Raw genomic sequence first — 25,182 nt, 5'->3', positions numbered from 1 at the left:
TGTCGTCGGCGTCGGGTCAGGCGTGCGGCGCTTGCTCAGGCGCACATTTCGTTGTCGTGCCGAACGCGGCGTTGCTCGACGCTCACCGCGTCCGATGCGGGGGGCGATGCCGCGAGCGACGGCGCGAGTTGGAGCCCCGTTTCTCCACTGTCGTGACGTCATGGTGCCACGTGGTATTGAAGGCGACACCGCCGCGCCTGAGGAGCTGGGTTGAGCTCTAGTAATGTGCTTCGCATAAAAACAGAATCTAAACCAATTACAGCGCATCGTGCGTCTCAGATCTGCTACGTTGACTCGGTGGTCTAGTCAGGATGACCACGCTTTTCTCGGCCTCTAAGCACGATGACGACTGCCGACGCACATCATGCCCGCGAACTCCAGTCGCCAGACCTCGACAATATTGCGCTCTTTGGAACGCCTGCGCTAACGCGGAGGCGTCGGGGTTGTAGTGCGGTGTTTGACTAGAACGCCGGCAGGCGTCTGTGGGTAGCCTTCGGAGGAGTTTCGTCACTCCCTGTCTCTTGATACTTTTAACGCGAGAGTGTTAAGGGCCCCGTCTGACAAACTCCTGAGTGACAAACTCCTGGGCGTGACATTGCATATCATTATCTCGCAGAAAAAACGAATAAAATACAACACATTGGAAAGACAAATTTTTTATATATTTATTGTCATGTCGCGCGATCCCGCGCGTAGATTTTCGTCATTCAAGCTCTCGATAAATTCGACGTATCTCTGAGGCAATACCGAAGGACGGGCGTAGGTGTCTGCGCGATGAGAGACGACACCTTCAGCGTGCGTAGGCGAAGCCGACTTGTCCGTAACCCGTGCCGCTCGTCGGCCACACGAGGACGGTGTACACGCGCCTCAGGAACACGTGACCAAGATGCCACGTGACGTCTCCCTTTTCGACGGCCTCGATGAAACCGCTGTAGCAGCGCTTTCCGTTGGGAGTGTCGCGCTGCGTGAAACACAAGGATGAGGATATAGCCCATACACACGTCAAAGCTCAACATATCCGGCTGCCTGTCACAGCGCGCGAACGCTGGCCAGGGGAAGCGGATGACAGTGCCATGCTATTCTTATTCGTCAAAATTTCTTTATTTTTCACCGAGTAGCTTCATGTAGTTAATTCGCCTCTTTTTCGTGGTCTAAGACTTTACCTTCACCGGCAATGCAGTGACGCCATCGCAAAGAACGCTCGAATGGTAGACGCGTTCGTTGTGGAAAGTGAACCATTGACGCTATTTGAGACATATACTGCTACTAACCTCTCTGTATGTGCTGATTAACGACTTTGTCTTCTACAGAATTATGCAAGTTATGGCGACAAACGCTACCTGAGTATTTTCCCTGCAATAAATATACCCAGTTGGAGCGCACCCTTCATATAAGAAATCGATTAACTTCTTTATAGCGTTCAGCTTTACGCTTACATTGACATTCATCGCCAATTCTTTCCGCAAGAATTTGCGCCCTTTTTCTTAACACGCGGCTAGATGCAATCAAGAATGGATCTGGCTTATAATTAGGTATTCCATGGTCCTTAAGCCTGCTCTGAATGTGTTACTTTATTTATAAGTATAATGCAAAAGGCACAAGTACAAATAAAAAAAATGGGACACCAAAGCCACTTTGCATTGCACTCATGAGAGCAGCAGTGTCTGTGATGACCGTTGATAGTGAAAAGCATCTCCAATGCCTGAACGCGTCCCTCGACAGGCTACGACGCCAACTTTCATTATGCACTGCAAGTTGCGAAGCAGTGTTTACAGAACGTATTGCCGAGCGATGCTTTCAAATTGGTTGAAGATTAGAGCAGATAGCAGAAAGTGAAATGTGGAGTCGTTATGATGTCAGGAGTCAAGCTTTAGTGCCAGTATTGTCAATCTCCCTATGTCTCGAGTAGCGTTCCTAAGCGATGTTCGTTCCCTGCCTTCTGCCAAACCGGGGTTGAGGGGCCTCTTCAAATTTACGTGACGAGCCCTGCCTACATTATTTTATTTATGTAAACATACTGCAGACCAACATTTTGATCAAAGAAGGAGGGGTAAAAGAAACATCAAGTAAATTCTAACAGCAAAAACAAGAAAACATGAATTCGTTGCTTTAAACACTCATGAATACGCTAAAAGGAACAGCATGTCTGTGAAAAAACGACAATAAGAGTACAATACATTTAAAAGCTAAACATCAAACAGAGAGATCATTTTCCAAAATTGCAAAATTCTCAGCTGCGAAAATCTCCTGAGGCAGTGAGTTCCAGTCTTTAACTGTTCTGGGAAAACAACTTTTTTTGTAAGCGTTAGTTCGTGCAAATATGTGTGCTGTCAAATATGGTTTTCGCTGTCTTTCCTTTTAACTGCGCGGAACAGTTCTAGTGGTCCTTTTGCGAGTTTTTACTTACTGATTAGCGTAAGTCACGTTGCCTAATGGATGACTTTGAAGCCAGCGGGTTCCAGGCTGTGCGTCTGTTGTAGAGATGTGTATGCCTGCGAGTTTTATTCTCACGCAGTAACCAAGGCTCCTTCAGTCGGAAGTGTGCAAGAGCTTGCATTTTGAATGTCACCTGTGTCTGCGCAATGCAGTGCTTTGATACTTTGCAGATATGACCGTCATCACGTGATCAACTCATCGCAAGTGTGTTTGCAATACTCAAATATGGGAAGAGTCGTTTAAACTGACGTGATCCTCGAATACACCCAGCGTACAGCACGTGTCAGAGTAAAAGAAAACACATTATATGGTGATAAAATACAAATATGAGCTTGCTATTATTTCTTTCCAGAAAAAATAATTGCCTTTTAAAAAGACTTCCATTCCTAGTAATCTGAAATACTACATATCATCTTGGTGTAATACCTATCTTTCTGATTTATCACTGATTCAGCATATGCAAAACCAAGCCTTTCGGATTATAACCATTTGTTCACCGTGAACCAGCGCTTTTACATTGCTTCGACAAGATATGGTATTGAAAATTACTGCCATGTGTAAATCCAAGCTCGTTAATCATTAGCATTCAGATCGGTCGTTAGCATTCTAACCACTGATGTATTTAGCAGGGTCAACCTCTAAAATATTAACCCTATCAAATTTGCCTGTAATAAACTTTTATTTTACCGAAGCTGGGGCCCATAACGTTAAAGAAATAGCGCCATTCAGCGCTCTTTACTTTCTGGAATACAGTAGCAATGATAGTGGGACTGTTTTCATCTTTACGAGTATTCCAGAAAGTAATCGTCTAGTTTTTATATGATACACCCTAATAACTATTCTGAGATGTTCGAACAATGCTTTTATGATTACATTGATAAAACATTCTTGTGTAATTATTTTGGTAGATGGCATTTGTAATACGTGCAAATGATTACTTATCTAAGTATTTTTTAATTATTATTGAAAGCTTTGCTTCTGTGCGTGTTTGTACTTTTCTCTTAAATTTATAATTTTAAATTGATGAACTATTTGTATTCATAGGAGATCCCTATACCGAGAGGGGCGTGCGTAGAGGGAGAGAGCCACGTGCAATGTGAGTTCCTTCTGCATGCTTTTATGTCTGAAATATCAATGGTAAAGTAAGCGTTTGCAAAAGTTACAAAGGTGTGTAGAGCGTTTTGTGTAGTTTGGACTTGTGTTGTCATCCATGTCAACTTTATTATTTTCCCCTTATATGCTTAGTAACGTAGCTTAGGAAAAGTTTTGTGTCATCTTGTCATTTGTATAATTCACTACAGATGTCCAACCCATCCGAAAACGACTGCGGCACATGTGACTCAGTGAAATGTGCTTCATTCCTTTATAGGAATGCATCGCCTCTCATAAATGAAGGCAGAACCAATAGTCTCATCTTGTAACACTTTATTTGAATATTTTTATTCTTCACTTTCCATCTGTTATGTAAAAGGGCCGATAGTGACCGTAACAGTGGTACGGCGGCTTCCACGTGCCTCCTGAGGGTGTAAACTGTTTAAAATGAATGTTTTAGAGCGCAGCACTGTGGTGTCTGTTCCCGCGTTGCGCGTTGCCGTCGGCCTCGCTGTAGCCAAGGTCATCATCCGCGCGCTGCTCTAGCTGCGCGCGCTCCTGCTGCCATCTCGCGCGCGCGGCGCGAGTCTTGCTCTTCCCTTGTCTTCCAAAGCCGGATCACGTGTTCTCGTCTATCCTCTCGCCTCCATCCTCCGCGCAGCGCCGTACCGGTGACTCTCGCCGCTACCGTCCAACCCGCCTGTCCTGGCACTGCCGCGGTGCCGGCGGCGGGCGCTCCTTACCGCTTTGCGCGTGATCCATGGTTCTCCGCTCTTCCGCGTCGCGTGGCTGTATGGCTCTTAGCCGTGTCTCTTGCTTCCCCGTTTGCTGGGCGCATTCTTCAGTGGCATTTGTCGCCTCTGGCAGAGTTTGCGCCTGGATGTCCTTCCTTCGCCTCCACTTTTGCCCTATACCTCGCCTTACCTGAAGTTATGGCGTTTCGTCCGCTTACTTCTACTTCCCACCCCATAATCAAAGTCTTTCGGAGACATGTGAGCTGTCTTTTAGGCTATCGATCGGTGAAATAAATCTGTAGAAAAGTGAAGTACAGCGTACTTACGATTAACCCAACGTATGTCTGTGCGTGTTGACTGTTGTTATTCGCTAGTTGTCCGAAGTGTTTAGAAAGGGAAATAAATCCTTACCTGAACTATGTAGTGCTTCGGTTGCAGGACGAAAGTTCGTGTCCCAATGGTGAATCTGATGTCGTGCAACCGTGCGATGCTGTCGCAGTCTAGCATCCACTGCAGAAGTGTGAAATTCTTGAGTCATATGTGCAAAAGTACAGCACCCTTTTTTAATTTCTCTGATATACAAGTAATAAACACATGCAAACAAATCGGTGACACTAAAGAATCGCCATACAGCAAGTAACGTTGCATTCAATATTCTCTTACGAAATTATTCTTATATGACTTGGTATTTAGACAAAACATCTTGAAAAAAAATCATTTTCAGAAATCACACACATAGCCTAAATAAGCGCTCATGACAGTTTTTAGACAAACATATTTAGGTGGCGACCAAAGATAGTGGCGGAATCCATCTCACGACGACTGTCGATGGTAATGCGTTCTGCGTCGAATCAATACAGCGACAAAATGTATAGCAAAGTGTAACATAGCAACAAAATGTAGCATGTCCTGCAGCGGGACTTCTCTTCCGCGCTTCCCTAAGAGCACTCGGTGCCGTACAGCGGTGCTGCCACGAAGCCTTCGTGTGGCCACAGGAAATGCATGACACGCTGGTGCATGCGAACAACGAGAAACGCGTCATGCGTCACGCGTCAAACGCGTCAGCCCGAGAGCGAAGCACGTAGGCTTCGCTCTCGGGCTCCTTTCTGACCGCGCTACGTCATCTTGTGCGCACCTGGCCTACGAAACGAGAAGCGTGACCCGCTAGCGCGTTGGAACGCTGATAACTGTGCTCTCGTTCGCCCGAAACTCAGTGCCACATACTCACTGATCCAAGTTGGTGAGAGGTTCATTGATGAGTGGCACGTGCCCAGTGCATTCATGGTGCAGCTTACCAAAGCGATGGCGTGAAAGGCGTTCGTTGAAATTGGCCCATACCCAGTGCAATTGTGGCGCAGCCCGCTAATGCGTTGCTGCCCTTGAGGAACCCTTGTGACGCGGGTTCGAATCTGCTCCGCACGAGAGAAATGTAGTGATCGTTTTCGTCATTGTAGAGCCGCACGGTTCCAGTAGCCCATGCCTAGCTACCCATATTGGCACCAAAGACATTCAATGAAGTGCGGCCCATGCCTAATCGCACACAACCAGTCACCCAGGCTGCCATCAAAGAGGTTCCTTGAAGACCAGTACAGACCGAACGGTAAATGCCCAGCGCTCAATTCGGCGTCAAAGAGTTTCTTCGAGCAGCGGTACCTACCCAGTCCCGCGTGTACAGTGACCCATGAATGCAGGAAAGAGGTTTGTATGTACACGTTGCGACACACTAAGTGACCCAAGTTGGTCCGATGGTTCGTTTGGAACCCTGTTTCGTCAGCACAGCAGCCCGATGTGCTACTCATTCGTCTTCAGACTGCCCAGTGTCCCAGTGTAGGCAGCAAGAGATAGATAGATAGATAGATAGATAGATAGATAGATAGATAGATAGATAGATAGATAGATAGATAGATACTTGGCCCGCGGGAAATGCGCCAAGTATCTTGTGAATGCCAACGCATTAAAAAAGTTGACAGTCACTTTAGCATACGCGAAAGAGGATGAAGGCGCAAGCCTGTGCGCTCACGAGACATGCCTTAAATTACTTGGCATTCTTATTACAAAGCGCTGCTACATTCTATTGCTTCTTTACACCCACCAAAAGTCTTGAGTTCGAGTGCCTTCATTAACTATATCTTGATTAACTGACCCCTAGTTAACTTCGCTTTAATTAACACCTAAGGTCGTTGTTTAAACTCCCACCAATGGCCACGTGTTCGAGTGTCAGTGGTGGCACCATCAATTTTGGTGTCATTGAATTTTTGTCACACCATAGGTCGAGGGTTCAACTCGAACTAAAGGTCTTGGGTTGGAGTGCCTAGATTAATGCTGTCTTAATTAAATGCGTCTCAAATAACTTCGCCGTTAAGAACAACAACTGTCGTGGGTTGGACTCTTGCCAAAGATCCTGGGTTCGAATACCTAATTAACTGTACCTTAATTAAACGTCCCTTAATCAACCTCACCTTAATCAACACCAAAGGTCGTGGGCTGGACTAACACCAATCATCGCGGGCTTGGCTCCCATCAAATGTCGGGGGTTTGAGTGCCTTCATTAACTTTGCTTTAATTAACACCTATGATACTGTGTTCTGCTTCCATCAATGGTCGAGGGTTACACTCCCTCCAACGGTCGTGGGTGGCACAATGAATTGTGATACCATTGAATTCTGGTGCCATAACTAAAACGACCAATTTTTCGATAATGCTGAACAACGAATTTTTGGACCAATGAGCCACTTAAGGCTTTCGGTTTAAAAATGCCACGTGATTTGTCCCACCTATCCAGTTGAACATATAGAGTTGCCCAAATCGGCATCGAAGAGGTTCATTGAATAGCTGCGCGTTAGCACTCACGCATACCCAGTAACACGTTTGGTGGGAAAAGAGTAACTAACGTAACTGAAGTGCGCTACACACGCACTGGCACATACTCAGCTACCCAAGTTGGCCTCAAGAGATTCGTTGAAGAGCGGCGCATACCAAGTGGCACATAATACAGTGTCCCAAGTTGGCGTCGGGTGCTTTTGGGAGCCGCATAGATGAAGTAGCAAGCACTCATTGCGCTAAGCCGACATCAGAGTTTCATTGAGTGGTGGCACACACCCCAGTGAAAGTTCCAGTTACCCAAGATGGCGGGAAAAGATGGATGCAGACGGATGCTCTTACAGCCCTCGAAGAATGGGTGAAGTGCCCTCGGAATGCTAATTGCTCTAAAGAAAGAAAATTTCAGACGTATCTGATTTCGGACTGAAGCGAACAACTGTCACTGTCCTCTGAATATATAATCACACACGCACCACTCGCGGATTTCGCGGCTGCGCTACCAGGTGGCGCAGCTTCTCCGGCGAAGAAGCAGGCGACTGGAACCAGGCTGCATACGCGCCTAATACAAGACGCGTTTCAGTGGCTGCACTAAGATGTCGCGCTATGGTTGCTCCAGTGCTATTGAAATTACCGTTGACATCCATCTTGATATGAGTTCTGCCGGAATTTCTTTTCTCGGAACAAACTACGGAAATAAGAACGCCAATTGGTATGTGATGACTGACCCAGACCCAGAGCGTGATAAAGCTACGAAATGTGAGCACTAAGTCAGCACGAATGGTAATCGAAAAAATATTTTTATCAAAGTTAAAATCTACTACAGTATTGCTGTGCCGTCTGACACCTTCTTATGGGTTTACGACATTATGAGGGTAATTTAGATTCTGACAAGTGACATAGGGGGCTTCCGAAGTTCCTATCGCTCTACGATTTGCATCCTTTCTTTTTGCAAAGCTATATCATACCTTTAAAAATAATTCCATTCGGAAAAAGGTGATTTCACCTTCAGTTGAAGTAAAGTTGGAGTTACAGCCTTGCTGAGCAAATTGAGTGTGAGATAGGGAAGCAGAGTTGCTGTGTACCGCATTTTATTGTGTCATTTTTGCATGGGCAGAGTAGGAGGAGCGCCGAAAAATATTTTTTTTTTACTGTATAGGCTCTTCAGGACTGCCCACATTCCCACGTACGACGTCGCAAATATTTTTAAAGAATTTCCCTACATGTGACATGTGTTAACCAAACGACGAACCTTCGATGCGCACAATTGTGCAGTCATTAGCCTACACGCACAATGCACCGGGTGCAACAAGTCATTGTCTTATTTTTTTTTTATGGTGAGTGGCCACAACCCCAGGCTGTAGCATACATGAAAGACACTTGCGCATTGGGCCGTTCTGTGCAGAGGAAACGTATCCGTATCGCAAACGGACATAGTTGACTTTGCACTATCGCTATCATCCGCACTTTCACTTTCTTCCTTCTCTCTTGAGCCTCTTTTTTTTAACTCCTATACCCAGAGCAGTAAGCCAAGAGAAAAAGCTCCCCGGGCCTACCTTTTTGTTTTTCTAATAATAATAATAATAATAATAATAATAATAATAATAATAATAATAATAATAATAATAATAATAATAATAATAATAATAATAATAAACGGTGCGATCAGCACATTTTGCGAAAGCCAGACGTATGCGTTCCGACTGAGCTTCTGTCTGCCGCTACTGCTACTATCACACTGTGTGACTTGGTGGCGCTGCGCTGGGAATCTTTTCGCGTGCGTCTAACTTACAGCGCAAAGGCTGCACAGAGCACCGGAGATGTAAATAAAGCAGGCGGCAAAGAATCTGCAAGCCATGCCACGAGCAGTGAGAGGGTTAAGAGCAGTTCCTGGATTCCAGCTTTGTTGTTCCCGTAGGGCCTTTGGGGTCATGTAGGCCCCTCCAAAGCATAACAAATAATGGAGCACTGTTTTCTTGCAGTAACAGCTCGATCTTTGGGCGGGCAGTTCGCAAGATAGAAGTTGCCCGCGCGCTGTAATGACCTCCGAAGAACTTCTTCCCAACTTGACACACATGACGATCTGCAATACTTCCATCCTCTCTCCTCCATCCCCAGCGCCTCCTGCTCTCCCAAAACTACTGTTTCTGTGCACGAGCGAAAAACGACTGTGATATCGCGCCCGCATGCAGTTATTGGCTATTTATATGTAAAAGATAAAGCAAGCAAATATATAGCCCTGTAGGGGGACGAAACTGCACATATGACTGCAAACAAAAACATTTAGAGGCGTAATTGAGGAGGTAAGTAGAATGCTATCATCATTTGCGTAAGCATATTCATGACTTTAAAAGTTTCTTGAAACACCGTGCATGAAATTTCAGAAATACGGCTCTGTTTACTGGAATGCCAAGAGAGGTGTGACCAAACGAATGTTCATTGCACATCTCGGAGATGTATCTTATATTTAATGTGTCGCTTATCTTTTTCATACTTATCCTAAAAGAAAGAAAACTGTTAATAAACAACCATTTTATAGCTAGAGAAAAAGGAAATGCTAATTGGTAGTATATATGAAGCTGCCTTACCTCTCCGCTATCAACCTTCATGGCTCCGATGTCAGTGTTGATTCGCTGTATTTCGATTGGTGGTCCTCCTATGTATGGGTCGGCTGTAGCGGGCCTGGCTATGCATCCCGTGAAACAGTAGTGACCGTATTGCCCCATCTCGATGCTGTATGGGGGGGAGTACAAAGAACCACATGTGAAACTTTTGTCAGCGTGGAACAATTTTTGACACTGGCCGCCCTCATTCCGGTTAGCGTAGAATTAAAGAGTGCTTATGTGCTTTGACTTACGCGCATCTTCAGGATCTTCATGTGATCCAAATTATTGCGGATTCCGCACTGGGACGTCACTACCAGTGCATGCTTTAGGTTTGGTAAATAAAATGACAATTTTATTTTTTTTCATGGAATTTCTGCGAAGTGCGTGATATAACTACGAACTAAGAGACACCAGGTAACGCCGAAAATAGGAGATACAACAGCGCATATTTTCTTTCACTGACAAGAACGGAAACTACCGAGGTTGGTGCTTGCTCGTCTCGAAGTTTGGTATACGAATACTGAATCCGCCCATGTGGCTAACACTTCCCGACCAATGAAAGACGTAAAGACAGATGAAGCTCGCATCAACGACTTGGGCAAAATCAGTGGCACACGTGTCTCAAGCAAAAGGCGCCGCATAGAAATTTGGCCGAAATATTGCGCGGCGCCGAATAAAGCGTAAGCTGAGCTCATCGGACGTCAAGGCTCTGCGTCAGTATGAGGTCCCAATAATGTTGGCGCAGATAGGGGATATAAAAGTCATGCACCGACAGCGGACTCACACCAACCACATGAACAGAAAAAGCGGCTGCGCCGAGACAACAAGTTTGAGGCAATAACAAACCAATCCTTTTCACGTGACTCCTCACCAAAAAAAAAGAAGAAAAGTTTCGACGACCTTAATATGTGCCAAACACTCCCATAGAGCGGCTGCTGGCCAAGCACGTGCTTCCTGTTTATAAGGTTATTCTAATGCGGAATTAAAATTACACAGCTAAATTTACGATTTTCTCAACGTATGGCAAAATGTAAATCGAGCATGCGATAACTTATGCTGTCCTTGATCACAGGGATTTCCTGTTCTCTCTTTCCAAAGCAGTGTACAAACGAGCGAGGGCAGGAATACCTCCACAATTTTAGATAGGCGGTTCTCTCTTCATACTAGGTATGTTTTAGTTATAATAGAGGAGGTCAGCTACTCACGCATCCAACTGGAAGTTCCAGTATGTGCCGAGGGCCGGAAAAAAACTCAGTGGCTCCTCGTACCGCTCGCTGTTGGCACCTCCGAATAGCGCCTCTCCATCGTGGGCGTCGTCGCGACTAAAGTACAAGCCAAGCCACGGCTCCGCGAGGAGGCGCTCTCGCACCAGGGCGCCAAAAAAGGAGAGAGGACCCTGTTCGAGTCCAAGGACTGCGTTGGACGGCGTGCCCCAGAAGATGTCCTTCTGGCCCGTGAAGTTACCGATGCGCAGGAATGGCATTCGTGGCACTGTCACGCCGGCCACTTGCTGGCGGTCCCAAGACGCCATGCCGTGTACGGTGCCGTTTCCTAGCGGTGCGGACACGACGTCCATGCCGTCAACGTGAGTGGAAGAACCGCGTGGGTCGTACTTGTTGCGTCCACCTGCGTGAAGTGCGAGTGTAGTTATAGTTCAGTACCGTTTTGTCATACCTGGAGACGAATGAATTTATTTCAAAAATCTCAACACAATCATTACAAGCAAGAAGAAGAAATAAACGAACGACCCTCCTGTTGGAGAATGTAACGAATCGTGGCTACTCTGGCTACATCCTCGCACACTCTTGTTGCTGCGCGTGAGTACAGACACTCTCGATCACAGATTGCTAGCCTGTGGGAGAGACGCACGTATACCATTAGGACTTTAGAACTTGAAAGATGCAATTAATAACACTACCTCTTACGTTCTCTTTTGCGCCAATGAAATGTTTAGTTTCACTATGCTAAGGACTTTCTTGTTGGACAGCGTAATAAGCATTTTCTTTGGTTATTGCACACTGCTTTTCTTAGGGAATAATGCTTACGGCGATAACTTGCTCCAAGCGTGCTTGAACACTATAAAATCTGAGTGTGCGTACGTTTGTTTGTGTTTGTTCGACATTTAGATGCAGAGCGTCATGAGTTTATGTTCCATAACTCGTGCACGCATGGCGTGCCTCTCAGTTTAACACTCATATATTTCCTCTCTCTGCGAAATCTGTGCCAATGGATGACGTCACTTATTACAGGTGAGGTCATCAAGCCAGTGCGTCATTTCAGCCAGTGCGAAAAGAGAAAAGAAGAAATAGTTTCGCAGCGTAAGAAGCAGCACCTTTGATAAGTTTGCTTGTCGAATACGTTGGGATGTTTGCATCTTCTGCACTTGTTAAAGAATAATACGACATTGTGTGTTTCCGTCTCTGTGATGTCAACGTCCTTTGCGTAGGTAATAATGCGGGGGAGGAAGCAGCGTTGGTGGCGCGTGAGAAGATAGCTAGTTCTTATGTAGGATAATTTTCTATTGGAATGCATTTAATAGAAACAGTGGGAGTTGTTCTTTGTAACAGTGATATCTACTCACGGCATAGTTCCAGATCCTCTTTGCAGTTTGTAGACAGCACCCAGCTGGCGCCAGCCGTATCAAAGGCTGCTTTGAAGGATTGCCATGGAGAGCCAATGTTTAGGTCACAGAAGTATTGTAGCTGCATGGAGGAATTCAAGAAATTATTGGGCAAAAAAAAATTAACACAAATTTCACTACCTTTGATGCTCCAATGGATACATGCTGCTATTAGGATCATGAATGGAACAACTAGTTCAGACCACTTTATTCTAGAACTTTTTTCTTGCTTCAAATGTAGCAGAATTGTTTGGAAAGGTATGACCGAATCATTAACGATCGCTAGTATACCTGAAAGTCGATTTTACGGCTCTTTTTACTGCTTGCGCAACGCGCGTTAGTCTCGTATCTGTACTGTGAACAGCAGTTACTGCTTCAAAAGTTCTCGCAGATTACATTGCCGTTGTGATGCGAAACTTTCAGTAACGCCCTGTTTTACGTGTGCGAGAACGCCAGTTCTACGATTGAGAGCGTAAATATCCAAGGTCAGCATCTCGTGAAATGTATGGCTCTTGCACATAGACTGAGCGAATTCCGTGCATCACGGCCATGCTATTGTGCACGCGCATAGCCGAGTTACTTGGCTTCTGACGCCCGCATGAGCTCCAAGCAGGGCGTATAGTGTTCCTTCTCTACGTCTCCACGCAGTGGGTGTTACGAACTTGTACCGCTGCACCACGATTACGACTTTGTGGTCCCGTAGCGCTCGTCACCCGTTTCGTGACAGAGCGTTGGTAGCGAAGACTCCGAGCCAGGCGTCGATGAGAATAACGAAAGGGATTTTATACATTATATACAGGTCATTGTACAGGACAAGATCGGATCGGCACTGGGGCCGAGAGCTCACACAAACGCGACTGTTCCCGCACGACGGCGTCCGGCGAAAACGCGTGACACATCTCACCCCAGTCGGGAGCGACACTGTCTCCCGGTGGGTCGGCGGATCCTGTTTTTCAGGCAGCGCGTCGCTGCTTTTATAATCCCCGAGGAACCATTGTTACTCAAACGGCCCAATACAAAGTCAGCACACGACGGTCGTCCGAGGGGTCCAACCAGCGACCGCGCTGGCCACCCGGTTCAAAGTTCGCGCGCGCGGAGACCTCCAGGCAAAGGGAGGTGCGGCGCCGGGCTGTCTGGCACACGCCGACACGTCCAAACATGCGGCTCGCCGAGACTTCTCCCGCAGGACCCCGCTGCCTGACGGCTCAGCATCTTGACTTGTGAAGGGAGAATTAGGGCGCTCGCAGGATAGATTCTGCATCTTGCAGATTCGGAATCCGGGCTTGTGGTAATGGCACAACAGCATCCCCGCCCTCAGATAAGGCGCCGGGAAGACGAGCTGCCTCCACGTGGCTCGGATGCCAGGCGCGCACGTTCGTCAGGCTCGTCCAAGTTCACGTCCAGTGTCGGGACGCCAGGTAACTTCACGTGCCCAGGTCCGACTCGCCAGGACAGGAGCTCTGCTCACCACGTCGTCGCCAAGGCACCTTGACCAGCTCCGCTCGGGTCGTTCCTAAGACCTTGCTTCTCGCCACTGGTCCCGCTTGGTCGTTCTGCAGCTTGCAAAACCGACCGGCAAAAGGCAACACCCAACACGAACAAGTGCCCTCTGTCTCCCGTCAAACACCAGACAAGGCCATAATTCAAATCAACCTAACTAAATTGCTATCCCTCTTTTTGCTCCCGCTGCAACAAGAGGCAGGTGTACGATCTAGTACACAAGGCTCAAACAACCAGGTTTCAAATTAACAACACAACAAAATAGACAAGAAACAATTATTAATCAGCAATAATAATTACAAATGGAATGGTCCCCTTGAAATCACTTGGACCGAAAACATACTTCTGAGGAAGCAAATGAGGTCATTCATTTTTCCCGGTGATATTTTCGCGGAATCCGAAGCTGCTTATATTTGCGACCCTGCTTATCCGTGTAGCGGCGGTACAATAAGCCAGATTCCTTGCCAAATGAAACCCTTTTTTTTCACTCCCCGTTTGACGCTCTTCCTCAGATCGGCTAATGAACAGCCTTCCTGTTGCTCGCGAATCAGACTTTCTCTTTCAACTGCAGCCTGCTCCTGCCGGCTGGCGGAAACCGGAGCGAGTGTGGAGCCCGCGTCGTCTAATGGCGGCGTCGCGTCTATATCGCGGCTAGCACTGCACGCGTCACTCCCACTCACTTCCAGGACCCGCTCGTCTAGGCCAGCGTCCGAGCTCTGCCTCTCCCGTGACTGCTCGCCACTCAAGTTACCTTGATCAGTCCGTGTGCCGCACCGCCTTTCGCTCACCGACGCTAAGTCAAGTTTCCTCGACAGCGGGCGCGCTTTGGATCGCGTGGGGGCCATGTACGCCACGTCGGCAAAGAATGATTTGCCCTGATCCCTCAGCAGCTGCTCCGAGCTATTTGAGAAGAGGTAGGAAAATTGCTCCGGGAGGGTGGCTGACACAGCGGCTTCGGTGTTAAGTTTTCCAAACTCTCCTTCAATGATAACCGTTGCGATCGGTAAACAGACACTCTCCTTCTCGGCCACTTGCCGTATCCTAACGCACTCTCCCGTAAAATCACTCAAGGAGACGAAAGACGGGTGAACAACGTCCATAGTTGCTGCAGAGTCCCGCAGTGCTCGGCACTTCTTGCCGTTTACCTTAATTTCCTGCACATAGGGCTCCAATAGACGTATGTTTTTGTGAGTTTCCTGTATCGTTGCAAAAGCAATTCTCTCTGGGCAGCTTGCAGCGATGTGCCCTTGCTTTTTGCAATTGTAGCAGGTTAACGGTTTCCGTTTTTCAAAAGAACGCGTCATTTCGTTTCGCTGTTTCGGACCATCGTCATCATTCTGAGATGCATTCTGTCCTTCCCTTACAGTTTCTTTGGTAAGGGATTCGTCGTCCCGAAACTCGCGACGCGTGATTTGCTTCCGTTCGTCGGGCTTCCCGGAAAACCAATCTCTCCTATCAGCTTTTTCTACGCGCACTGCGTTGCTGTGCAAGCTGCGGCGTGTGTAATACTCTTCCGCTAACTCTGCTGCCTTGTTTAGCTTAACATCCTTTAGCCTATCTTGCAGCCAGAGCCGGACATCCTCATCAATGCAACGGTAGAACTGCTCCAACGCGATGCATTCGACAATTTTGTCGCGGTCGTCGTAAACCTCTTCGCCCTTCAGCCATTCCACCAGGTCGGCTTTTAGACGAAACGCGAAGTCAACGTTCGACTCCTTACCCTTTTTTGCATACCGGAACCTCTGCCGGAAAGCTTCGGGCGACAATTTGTACTTCCGCAGTAGCGCTTCCTTCACATCACTGTAGCTCTCAAACGCCTCTTTCGATAAGCAAGTTATTACGTCTGATGCCTCCCCAGGAAGCAACGCTAACAGATTCTGTGCCCAAAGGGATCGCTCAATGCTATTCCGTTCACACACGTGCTCAAATTTCACGAGGTATTTGGCCATATCCTCTCCGACGACAAAGGGTGGAAGTTGATCGCGTATTCTTGGAACATTAGAAGTGAGACTAGGCGCCGGCGAGTTATTTCGGATCTCCAACTCTTTCATTTTAAGCTCGTGCTCACGTCGCTCCCTCTCTGCCTGCAACTCCCGACGTTCCTTTTCTCTCCTTTCCTCCTTTTCCTCTTCGCGACGTTCCTGTTCTCTCCTTTCCTCCTTTTCCTCTTCGCGACGTTCCTTCTCCTCCCTTTCCCGACGTTCATTGATACCCGCCAAGGCCTCTGCGGCTTCCTCAGCCGTTACGTCCCCAGTCCTCATGACCTCAAGGATCGCATTCTTTCTTTTGGTTGAGCCCAACTCAATGCCCAACTCCTCACAAATTTCGAGAAGTTCCTTCACCTTGTACTTCTCCATCGTTCACACTGTCCTCCTGCTGTTTACCCTTTTTGAATATACCTGCCGTACGCTACTATAACACTACTAGTAAGACATATGCAAGTATTTCACACACTGCCCTGTTTACCCCCTCAGCATCCCCTGGTTTTCAAAACACTCTTACTAGGCTTGAAACACACAAGGTTATCACAATGCAACACCAAATCCTTCCCTAAGCTACTATAACCTGTGTCAGAGAAAGTCTGGTGTTTGAGGTAAACTTCAGGCACTCACCGCGCCGAGGTAGCTGATGCCGGTCAATCCCGTAGCTGCCATCCAGTGTTACGGACATCCAACCGGTGCCACCAGTGTTACGAACTTGTACCGCTGCACTACGATTACGACTTTGTGGTCCCGTAGCGCTCGTCACCCGTTTCGTGACAGAGCGTTGGTAGCGAAGACTCCGAGCCAGGCGTCGATGAGAATAACGAAAGGGATTTTATACATTATATACAGGTCATTGTACAGGACAAGATCGGATCGGCACTGGGGCCGAGAGCTCACACAAACGCGACTGTTCCCGCACGACGGCGTCCGGCGAAAACGCGTGACACATCTCACCCCAGTCGGGAGCGACACTGTCTCCCGGTGGGTCGGCGGATCCTGTTTTTCAGGCAGCGCGTCGCTGCTTTTATAATCCCCGAGGAACCATTGTTACTCAAACGGCCCAATACAAAGTCAGCACACGACGGTCGTCCGAGGGGTCCAACCAGCGACCGCGCTGGCCACCCGGTTCAAAGTTCGCGCGCGCGGAGACCTCCAGGCAAAGGGAGGTGCGGCGCCGGGCTGTCTGGCACACGCCGACACGTCCAAACATGCGGCTCGCCGAGACTTCTCCCGCAGGACCCCGCTGCCTGACGGCTCAGCATCTTGACTTGTGAAGGGAGAATTAGGGCGCTCGCAGGATAGATTCTGCATCTTGCAGATTCGGAATCCGGGCTTGTGGTAATGGCACAACATGGGGCGGTCTGATCTTCTGTGCCCGCCTGCTCCTGTTGACGGTGCCAGGTAAACCGTGCAGCTGCTAAAACATCAGGTTCTAGGAAATGGCAGGGGTAGGTACCAAAATTCAAAAGTGTGCTTGAACTTTTGGGAATTGTACAGGGTGTCCGAGCTATTATGCACCTCACATTTCTTTTTCTAAAAGAAGGCGGCCCATTCTACGGGAAGATACTAAAGTGCACATTTTTTGGAAGTGGAGTAGAATAGCCAACATTAACTCTTTTGTTGATTCCGCTCGATTTATCATTTTATTGGAAATAGCCTTTCGGTTTAGATTACTGCTCTAAAGGCCCTGCTGTCAATAAAGCATTAGCAGAAATTAAAAGCTGGTATGTTTTAAGTCAGGTACTTTTCTCCCAGATATTTTTCTAGGTTATAAAAAAAGCTCGCGAAAATGCAAAATATTGCGTCACTAACTGTCCGCCCTGATGAAAACGCTACGACCTCAAACACGCTCCACAGGAGTTATTAAGAGCCCGGTTTCCGCGAGGTACCAACCATAAGGTTGCGTGCAATGTTTGCTAGAGGGGACTCCGGCGCTAGTGTCTACGGGAGCTGAAATGGAGGTAGTTCAGCGAGCATGGGAATTATTGGAAGTACATGGGTTTGCCTAAACTTCATCCTTCTGACTTCAAACGGCTTTGTAACTTAAGTAATAAATAACTAGGCGAAAATAAATAAAATTGTCTGGCGGCAGGTTTCAAGCACGAAACCTCCAGCACAGAAGCCCGACATTAAAACCACTATGCCACGGACGCATTCATTGACCAGCGACGTAAAACGCCTGTGTGAATTTATGGCGGGCAAGTCAGTGTCTACAGACACTTGGCGCGTTTAGACGGGCCCGCCTCTACAAGTTGAACCGTCGTAATTAGTAGCGATTGTGCGTGTTCGCAGTGCCTGCTACACTTGGAAAAATGTAGACTGCTCTGAAATTTGTGATAATGAATGCGTACGAAGCGTAATAAACAAAGCCACAAAGACGTTTGAATGCGAAACCTTGAAGATCAGACAAATCCATGTATTTCCCATCATTCCCATTGTGGGTGAACGATTGTAGCGCCGGAGTTTCCTCTAGTAATTATTGAAAGAAACTCTAGCATCAACCGCCACTTATCGCCATTATTTGCTTATCAACAGCAAGGAACCGCGCTGTCACTGGCAGCGTGCGCCAGATAACGCGTTGAATCGGACGCGAACTGCTATGCAGCTCGTTTGAGGGCGCTGCTTTTTCGGAGGTGAGGTTAAACAGCGCGAATAAATCAAGGACACAAGGAAACAAATGCCGCAAGCAAGCGCTGAATAGGAACTAAAGTTCTAAATATGACCCAACTAGCCCTCATCGAGATCTTACTACCGTTTTGTTGAAGCGGGTCGACGGTTAGTCACGTGATGGTTTTCCATTTTTCGTGGGCTCACTTTATCAGCCGGAAGAAACGAACGGTCAAAAAGTACCTCGCTGGAAACATGCCTGCTATAAGGGTATCTCGATTTATTCCAATTCTTTTTTTGCAGCACCTCATCCAGAGCAGTGTTTATGGTATAAGCTAATCACAAAGTAATAATAAATTGAATAGCATCAGCAAAATGTTACTCAACTGTGAGCGACATGCACTTGGCTATCTTCGCGTAGAATAACCCGTGTGCTTCTTTAAGCGCAGTACAGTATAGCTGGGAGACCCTGTATGGGGGTATTTGTACGAAGACTAAGTAATATTTAAATAGTGCCATTTCTAAATAACCTGGCGGCATAGCTCTCAAGGAAGATCCTGTGTATCGAAACGCCTATCTTTAAATATTACTTGAAATCCTCGTAGAAACTTCCCGTATATCATACCTCATCCATCAAGAAAAAGGTAAAGTTTGGTGCATTAGTACTTAAACGTATGATTTATCTTTCATCCGTAAAATAAAATAATTTCGTATCTCGTTTGCGTGTGAGCTGTGATTCTCAACTGTGGTCACTGCGTTTTATATGTCGTCATACGTACATGCAACCCGAATTGTAAATTCGCCACTTGATCTGCATACGTCTGCTGTAGCGCGTGGATGACGTTTATGTAGCCTTGATATTCTGTATTTTCGAGCCGAAAGCTTGGTAAACAGTGCCTTTACTTTACACTTTACAAAGTATTATATTATGTACTCACCTTTTCACTAGAAAGGTTAAATGCACTGCTAGGCATTCCTTTAGTGATTCGAGAATTTGCACGGAAAGTTGTCTTTCAGGGACTTACGTTGTTGTAATTTGTAAGTGGCACCGCTAATATTCCAATGCCGGGAATTGCATTTCCTCCTCTTCCTTCGGTCTGACGCAAGCAGGGTCTGCACGCAAACAAAACGCTTTCGTAAGACTTATGAATCAGCATAACGCTGTGCACTGTGCATAATCTGCTACAAATGCTGTCGAATGAATAGACCGCAGTCTCAATCTGCTTATTTTATCCGGCTTCCAGGACGAAGAGCAGTGGAACTTGCAGCAACGTATGCTCTACAACAGGAATTGCGTACCAAGAATGCCGAGCAACGTTGACAGAGATGCTTATCATAATTCAAAAGCTCAGAAATTCGCATGAAATGAAGTTCTGAAGGGCTACTAAGAATCGGGGAAAGAGAATGGCTGTTAGATGATCAAGAAAAGAAAAAAAAGCGTTTCTAAAGAGGAGGTGAGTGGTTCTTTTAGTGAACATGAAGGACAGTAAACTTTCTCCGAAGTTTGAAATCAAGACCTTTATCGTGCAGAAAGTTATAGATAATCTTTCGAATGCCTCGCCCACAATGACCCGCTTACGACTTCTACAGAACCTTTCCGGACAGGAGATCACAGTTGAAAGTCAGCAAATGCTTTAATAGTCATTCCTTCAACCATATGTACCTACTACATATGTACATATGTGCCTACTTCAACCATATGTACCATATGTACCTGCTTACCTAATTGTACTTCTACTGATTGATTTACGTTATTTTTTCATGTGTTATTGAAATGCTTCTGTACACACCCTGCTTGGACCTGTGCAAGGTCTGCAGTATGGTATAAATAAATACATAAATTATGTTGCCCACAGGTGAAGAACATACGTCCTATAGAGTCATATTTAGCCAAAAAAGATGTCGGATTTTCTTATTTGTATTAGAGTACCGTTTTTGAAGCGCATTATCATAAAAGGGAGATGACTGAGCAAGAAATTTTACATGGAAGTGTGAAAGCATGTAATTGAAGGCTGAGTGATTTCGTGGGCCATACTTTACAAAACCTGAGCACTGTCGAGCAAGGGTGAATTTCCTGCACAACAATGTGCCCGTCTTTCCTTAGCATCTCCTTCACAACAAAATTTCGAATTTCTTCTCATAAAATCCATTGAGACGCGTACACTGAGGTTATTGTACTCAGCGTACCAAAAGCCACTCTTACAAAATGTTTAACTTTCCCTACCGAGTTAATGTCAAAATTTGCCCAAAGTGCACATTGGGATGTGTCGTCCTACTTTATTTATTAACATTATATGATAAGCAGAACAAATTGGCTTTCTTTCTTTCTATATCGTAATGTTAAAAGAAAAGTTTTGGCCACTTTTTATGCAATAAAAGAACGCAGGAGCAACCAGCAAAATAGCCACTTTTGTTGATCAAAACTGGGTGGACAGTGGAATCCTATGCCCGGAGCAAAGTTTGAACAAATGGACAGTCTTCGTGAGACAACCGCAGTTTTAAGCTTGAAGCCTTGCACCACTTTTAGGTTGTTTCTAGAATTGAGCAGTTTCAACAGCATGCATGACTTTACACGCGTTAGTTTTTCAGTGTAAGTGCACAGCCGGTACAGATAAAATATTTTGCAGTGAGGATGTTAAGGGTTAGTTCCCCTCGGGTCGTGTCCGCGTGTAGACATAAAACTCCCCATAAGTGAGCCGATCCCGAAGATTGTGTGATGGCGGGCCGACCCATGGCGGAGGTGAAGCAGACGTTAAGCACTCCCCATACGTGGGCCGATACCGAAGATAGTATGATGCCAGGTCGACCCGCGGCGGGGAGGTGCACTCCTCCATTATGGGGCCCGCATACAGAGCTTCCTTCTCCACAGAGTGGAAGGGCACTGAACTTTTTTCTTTGTTTTCAAAAATATACAGAAAGCGAACTGGCAAGCAAACACTAAGCGACCAGGCAAGCGTTTTCATGAAAGGAGAGCTGACATATTTATCACTATTTGGAAAGCTGCCAAGGGTACATAGGCAGCCCTTTCACTTCGATTCTGTTTCTTTTTGGGGTTTCGTCCTTTGCTTATCACATTTTTCAGAGCATTACGTGTCCATAGAAGTTCAGGTTACATGCGGAATAAAAAAGAACTGTGGTCGAGGTTTCCTAAGTAATTTTTTTTTACTATATATGGCTCCCATTGTATAATCTAAAAATAACGATGGCCTACTATTACTCTGCTTAACCTTTGCGGCTGCACAATATGATTTAATGATGCATGAATCGACCAAAGTAATGCTGGGCGTTATTATAATGAATGAAATATTTTTGCTTCAATATATTGCTTTCTTGTCACCCCTTGCGTACCACAGGTCAATCGTTGTGGTCGGGAGCAAGAAGAGAAAAAAATTATGTTGAGTTGTTGCTCCACGCTGGACTCTTGATATCGTAACGAGAAACTGTCGTTTCGTCACACAAATGCATATATGAACACCTGCTCTTTATACGCTTGAAATTGTGAAGATTTAGTTGTAGTGGCACCTTCCATACAGAATTTAACACGGAAGCTTCATAAAAACATATATACTTGGCAACAGAATGTCAGACCTTGTAAATGATCAATGGTATAATGTCAAATAATATTTAAAAAATGAAAATCCAGGCACATTTTTCTATATAAATGCGGTACATCTCCTTCCCAAATTAAAAATAAAAACGTTTGTGCCCCTAAAACGAGGAAGAAGACCGCAGACAAAAAGCTACGAAGAGGGCAGCTTGGAGAACAAACAACAAAATTAAATGACGGAACGAGCAGAAGTTACTCTAACAGAATCCACCTCTGCCCCAAGCACCGATTTTGAAATCTAGCCCGCTGAACTGTCTGCCATGCTGACATATAAAACTATCATAAAGATCAAGGCGATGTACTACCTGCTCGCCTTATGGGCGCCGAAGCATAGGAGTCCTATGAACGTTGTTGACAAGAGGTGGTCCAGCATCGCAGCGGCTGTGTGTTCCTTTCCCGTGTCTAGAAGCCACGACTACGCAACGTGTTTACCTGTTTTGCTTACCGTCGCTTCGCGCTCTACGTGGTGTTGCTGGACCACGCAAGAAAAGCCTCAAACAGCCTTTTCGTGTTATCTTCCCTCACAAGAGCTGCTTACATCGTACTAAAGGGTTTTCTTTTTCTATAGTGCGCGCTAACTTCTTGAGCTGAGCGAAAAAGCACGTCAAGCCTGCGGTTTTGCTTTCTCGCAGTTTTGATGAACGAGGGCCTTAGAGAAGGAGCAAATCGCATGCCAGACGCAGCACATTCGTTAGAACTAATGTGCAGCTGACGCTGACTACACTGAAATATAGGAAAAATGGGATACAACTTATTTGTCTCGCTGCTTCCTAAGAAAGAAAGCGTCTGGAATGTGCATGCCCGATATAATTGGGCGACGGAGTGCCAAAATGAGGAAACGGCTGTTTTGTCGATCTTTATAGAAGCAAGCACTGCATTCCCCTTTCAGTATGTTTTGCATACATAATATTTCATATATTGACGATGTGTCTCGATGAGCCCGCCGTGGTTGATTAGTGGCTATGGTGTTGAACTGCTAAGCACGAGGTCGCGGGATCGAATCCCGGCCACGGTGACCGCATTTCCATGGGGGCGAAAGGCGAGAACAACCGTGTACTTAGATTTAGGTGCACGTTAAAGAACCCCAGGTCGTCCAAATTTCCGGAGTCCCCCGCTACGGCGTGCCTCATAATCAGAAAGTGGTTTTGGCACGTAAAACTCCGTTTTTATGTTCCTCGATGAACCACTGCCAGCATGCAAAAGTATTCACTTTAGGCGAATTATACTAAAGCCAGTGCAAACGGTTGCTTGAAACATAGTTGCCTTTATTACTTATAAGGAATACCAGAGTCGTTGTTTATACTTTTACGTACTCTGGCATTGTCACTTTCACTGTTTGTAAGTTCGCATTTTTTTCAAGAAAAACTGGCGTTGAAGTTCGTCAAGTATACTTTGCGATGGCGTGCTGTTCAGAAGACAGCCACGCAATTTTGTAGCCGGCGTGCTGCATCTAAAAAATTGTAGAGCAGTTATTTTGCATCGACCGCCGTCTCTAAGGAACCGTGCGCAAATCCCATTATCGCTGAGTTGAGCAACAACATGCACTATCTTATAAATCAAAGCAGTTTCTCCTTTCATATGTCCTCAATCTTCAGTCAGCAGTCATTCAGCAGAAAAGGCCCCTCCTCCGAGGAGACATATGTATGTTTATCTTCAGAGTCTAATCAGAAACTTTGCAAAGACCAATCAATTGCTGTACCTTGGGCGACTCGAAATCTAGGAATTCTCGCTAGCGGCGGCCTCACATAGGCTTTAACGCCGTAGCTGGCGCTTTTTACTACGACAGCTCGATTTTATCAGCAGCGCGCAGAAAGAATCAGCTGCCCCTCTTTCAAGCATCGCCGTCACGTAATCAGCCGCTGACAGCAGCGCTGATGCATCCGCCTCGAGAGAAAAACTCACTGCGATCGTAACCACAGGCATAGCTGTGATCTGACATTTGCAGTTTCTTTAGGTCTTTGTCCTCTCGCAAACGCTGAATTGAGCAACTTCTCAAAGGTTACTGCTGATTCAACGTACACTTCAGACTACCAAAATGCCATGCTCTTGTTGGCCGGTTTCTCTGACGCCCCTCTGTGTGAGCCTCTGAACGAATTTAGTCCGAAGCCTGGAAAGCAGGTTAGGGTGTAATGTTATAACCCTGAAGCTGGCAAGGTGCGAAAAATGGCCTGGAATTTTATCATTGCTTTAATTTTCTTTATGTAGCACAAATACATATAAAATAAATTCCGGAACTGTAATGCAGAACTATTACGTAAATTATGAAAACGTTTCTGCAAGGACCAAGTGAGATACTAGAGGTCATAACATAATTTAGGTGCTTGCTCAAGGTAAATGTCTGGTCCAAGACTTATTTTGGTATTAACTCTGACAAGGTGTCTGTGTTCTTGAGAGGCACCTGTATGGAAATCGAAAGTACGAGTTCGCCTAACCAAAGGAGACAATTTTGGCAGTTACGAGAATGTGAGTGCCACATGAACTGTGGAAAGAACGACGAAGCCTGTGGGTTTTGTTGCTGAAATATCGGCGACAACTCACACTAATGTGTTTTCTGAATGCCAATGTCGGATAGGTAGATAAATAAAGGTAAATATGAAGGGGAAGACTGACATTTGAATGTGTATAAGATTTTCTGACGCGTTTTATTGGCTCCTTTTGCTGCTGCTGTGCGTTGGGTTCGTTGGTCTGTCAGTAGATGCATATATATATATGAAAGAGTGCCTATGATTACTAGAAATCTTAATTACTTGCTAAATTTCCCTCTTGGCCACTGCCTTATTCAGAGTAAATCTAAATACAAGGGCGCGGTCGATTTATGGACATCCATGCTTCGGCAATATCCAGAATACTTGATGGTGCAAATGTGAGAGGCGGTAACAGGAGAGTGAGATATGTAAATCTAAGTGTGATACAAGAGCACCGCTTGTACGTATGAAGAAGCAGTTAAAAGGCACGCGGCAAAGCACTGCATTGACCACAAATTTCGCGCTACCTGTAAATGGAGTATCAGCCCAGATATATCAAGAGGATGAGCAAAACGAGAACAAAGTTAAAGTTGGAGCCAACGTTTCGCCAAGTGGACGTGTCTCTTTAGAGAAGGCAACTCCACTTGTCGAAACATTGACACCCGCTTTTACGTTGTTCTCGTTTTGCTCAAGAAGTACGGCAACAAACGGCA

General features: G+C 46.1%; 2 protein-coding genes across 4 annotated transcripts in view; one reads left to right on the top strand and one right to left on the bottom strand.

The window, feature by feature from the left end:
- The window catches only part of LOC135906758 (uncharacterized), a 308,457-nt gene that overhangs the window by 100,348 nt on the left and 182,927 nt on the right, over nucleotides 1-25,182 (top strand). The window contains exon 3 of one of the 3 annotated variants that reach the window (XR_011507414.1): nucleotides 3,481-3,532. The exons of 1 other annotated variant lie outside the window; for it this stretch is intronic. The gene's annotated coding sequence lies outside the window, so the exon portion shown is untranslated. Of the gene's footprint in view, nucleotides 1-3,480; nucleotides 3,533-19,641; nucleotides 20,115-25,182 lie in introns of those variants that run through there. One more of the 3 variants, XR_010565832.1, reaches the window with a different exon arrangement.
- LOC135906756 (lysosomal aspartic protease-like) lies at nucleotides 699-22,445 on the bottom strand. The gene is made up of 7 exons (XM_065438330.1): nucleotides 22,310-22,445; nucleotides 19,423-19,510; nucleotides 12,267-12,387; nucleotides 10,891-11,311; nucleotides 9,668-9,812; nucleotides 4,674-4,772; nucleotides 699-961 (listed from the first exon to the last, which is right to left on the bottom strand). Exons 1-7 carry the CDS (start codon nucleotides 22,375-22,377, stop codon nucleotides 791-793), a joined length of 1,113 nt encoding a protein of 370 aa, XP_065294402.1. The 5' UTR covers nucleotides 22,378-22,445; the 3' UTR covers nucleotides 699-790.

The sequence above is a fragment of the Dermacentor albipictus genome, chromosome 7 (genome assembly GCF_038994185.2).
Source record: "Dermacentor albipictus isolate Rhodes 1998 colony chromosome 7, USDA_Dalb.pri_finalv2, whole genome shotgun sequence".
NCBI lineage: Eukaryota > Metazoa > Arthropoda > Arachnida > Ixodida > Ixodidae > Dermacentor > Dermacentor albipictus.
The sequence above is the reverse complement of the archived record's forward strand: the minus strand, read 5'-3'. Positions and strand labels throughout refer to the sequence as shown.